General features: G+C 38.9%; 1 protein-coding gene across 2 annotated transcripts in view; it reads right to left on the bottom strand.

Annotated features, from left to right (window-relative positions):
• Positions 1–451: 451 nt before the first annotated feature.
• Positions 452–2,574, bottom strand: part of LOC112138243 (protein NLRC3) — a 25,520-nt gene continuing 23,397 nt past the window's right edge. For both annotated transcript variants that reach the window (XM_036214339.1, XM_036214340.1), the window contains exon 8: positions 452–717. In XM_036214339.1, coding sequence (XP_036070232.1) covers positions 528–717 — 190 coding nt within the window. In that variant the 3' untranslated portion in view covers positions 452–527. The remainder of the gene's footprint in view (positions 718–2,574) is intronic.

Here is a 2,574-nt window from a genome sequence, read left to right as displayed (position 1 = left end):
TTATGATTTAATGGAAACCGTGTCATTTCGAAACTGTTTTTTTAAATTCCTAGAATTTCAATGAAGTTTTTCGCAAATGTGTAATGGAGATGCAGTTTATGATGGCTGCAGATCTTTCTCTTCTCCAAAACTGTCTTTTCTCTGCTTTTCCTCTCTAGTCTGCACTTACACTTGTGTCTGTATATGCATGTATAATCGTGTGCTTTGCTACGTCTGATTTGAACTTTGACCCTGGTCAGCTTTCAGGCAGTTTTGATCAGGATGACTAGTCTGTCATTAGTTTGAGTTCTTGTTTGTTTTCTGACTCTTCACACTCATAAATTTGTCAAATGTTTAAATAGCTGAACACTTTATTGCCATGGCAACATATTTGTTCTTAAGAAAATCTAAAATTAATTTTTTTTCCACTGCAGACTCTTCAAAGAATCAAAAATGTTTAAGTTGTGGAAAATCCAGAAACTCTTTGAATCCAAACCTTTCAGCTTCAGTGAAGAACTACAAATGTAGAAATGAACCAACCAGCAGCTTCAATGTTCTGACCTCAGAGTTTGCAGTCTGCAGTTTGGACTCTCCAGTCCAGAACACAGAATCTTCATGGATGAATTCTTAATATCATTAGGGCTCAGGTCCAGTTCTGTCAGGCGGGACGAGTTGGACTTCAGAGCTGAGGCCACAATTTCATAGTCAGTCTTTGAGAGTACAACTCTTGCTGGGATTCTGTAAAGAGAAAGAAAGACAGAAACAAGTGATCTACTGATGAATTCAGGCTATGATGAAGTTCCAGTTGGACATATATCTCTTCAACAGAACTTCATCTTCATCATGAAACAGTCCTCCTCATCTTAGACCTTCATCTTTGTGTTGCTTTCATCTGCAGCTGGAGGAGAGAAGGTGGAGCTCCATGGAGCTTCATGCTGTCCTCAGTCTGACAGTGATCTGAGGTCTGGACCACAAAGTTGACAGTAGGACATCTGGATCACAGAGACTGGCTGCTGTCACTCTGACGATCATTATCATGATATTTGAGTTTTGACAAGTTTTTTTTTCAGCTTTTCCTGACCAGCAGCTGAGCACACATACTATATGAGCTGAAGGGCTCTTGTATTGGACAGTTATTGTCAAAATGGTGGCTTGTGAATCTTCTGACACAGGATTTGTAAAAATGTACTTTTTAGTTGAGGCTACAGTTGATTTATGGTCATTATGCTCTATACATTTTTGGTTGGACTCGATAGACAAAAAGGAGATAAGGGCAGTGCGGGACGTTTAAGATGGGGGAGGGTACTAAAGAAAAAGCAGAAAAAAGGGGGGAGGTTAAAGAAGTTGGAAAATGATTAGAAAATTAGATGGTTAGAAACACAAAGCAACAGGTTGCTGGGCGGTAACTTTCCACAGACACACTGTAATCTTACAAACATACCTTTTGTCTCCCAAACTCCTCACACATAAACATGTCAACATATACTGTGGGGACCCCTATTTCTTATCTTGTATTCGTTTGTTATTATTATTTCAGGTATGAAAAATCAAACGATAGCAGACAGCAACAACCCCTCTCCCCACCCCATCCCCAGGCAACCTACAACACTTAGAGAAACATATACAGTCTTCAATACACATAAAAATAATAATAATAATAAAAACATACAAAACAAAAATAGAATACAGATGTTCCAAGTCATGACCTTTACTTATGAGCTATGGGGAATGCTTTGTCCCTTTAAAAGTAGATCCCTTAAGTCATCAGGGGCCCGTTCCAGGAAGCAGGTTTTGTTGGAACTCTGAGTTCATGAACTCCAAATTCACCAAAACTCTGAGTTTTCAGTTTCAGAAGGAGAGATAACTCAAACCCGGGAAAGTAAGTGAAACCAAGCCCGTTCCAAGAAGCAGGTTAAGCTGAACTCAGAATCAATCACTATGGTAACTGAGTCTGTGAACGAAACCTGGTCGGTAGCAGGTTTTCTTCAGGAAACTTAGAGTTCTCTGCAGTCTCCGCCCCTTTTTAAAGTGAAAGATGTTCAAATATGAGTTCCTCATTAACATTCAGAGAACATTCACATTAGAGACGTCACGTTTCCACCACTAAGAAACCAAAATGACATGTTCATTCATAGAGGATCATGTAGAGAGGAGGCTGATTAATCCAGAGGAAATGTTATTTACGTCGGTAGAGATTTAGGACACAAGTGATTGACTGGAGTTTCCCCGATTCATTTATTCTTTGAGTGAAATTATAAATAGCGAGTTTTTCCAGGGACTTGCTATTAATAATACAGAGTTTTCTTTTCCTCGTTTTAAAACTTTAACGATGGAAATCGTTACATTTCAAACACCGGGAAAGAGTAAAAGTCATCTACCATGTCTTTCTTGCAAGAGGTATTAGCTTGGTTGTCAGCAACGCTGCCTCGATCAGCGGAGGCCTGAGTTCGAGCCCCAGTCACAGCTAGCTTTTATTATGCTTAAAAAAAAAAATCGGCGAATATTTTTTAAGTCTTGAGAATTAAAATTAAATAAATGCTTTTTAACATATTCTAGGCAGCTACAGTTTCTTTTTAGCGTGCAGTGATATCTCTG

This window comes from Oryzias melastigma, linkage group LG11 (genome assembly GCF_002922805.2).
Source record: "Oryzias melastigma strain HK-1 linkage group LG11, ASM292280v2, whole genome shotgun sequence".
Taxonomy (NCBI): domain Eukaryota; kingdom Metazoa; phylum Chordata; class Actinopteri; order Beloniformes; family Adrianichthyidae; genus Oryzias; species Oryzias melastigma.
Note: the sequence above shows the minus strand (reverse complement) of the source record. Positions and strands in the feature narration are given on the sequence as shown.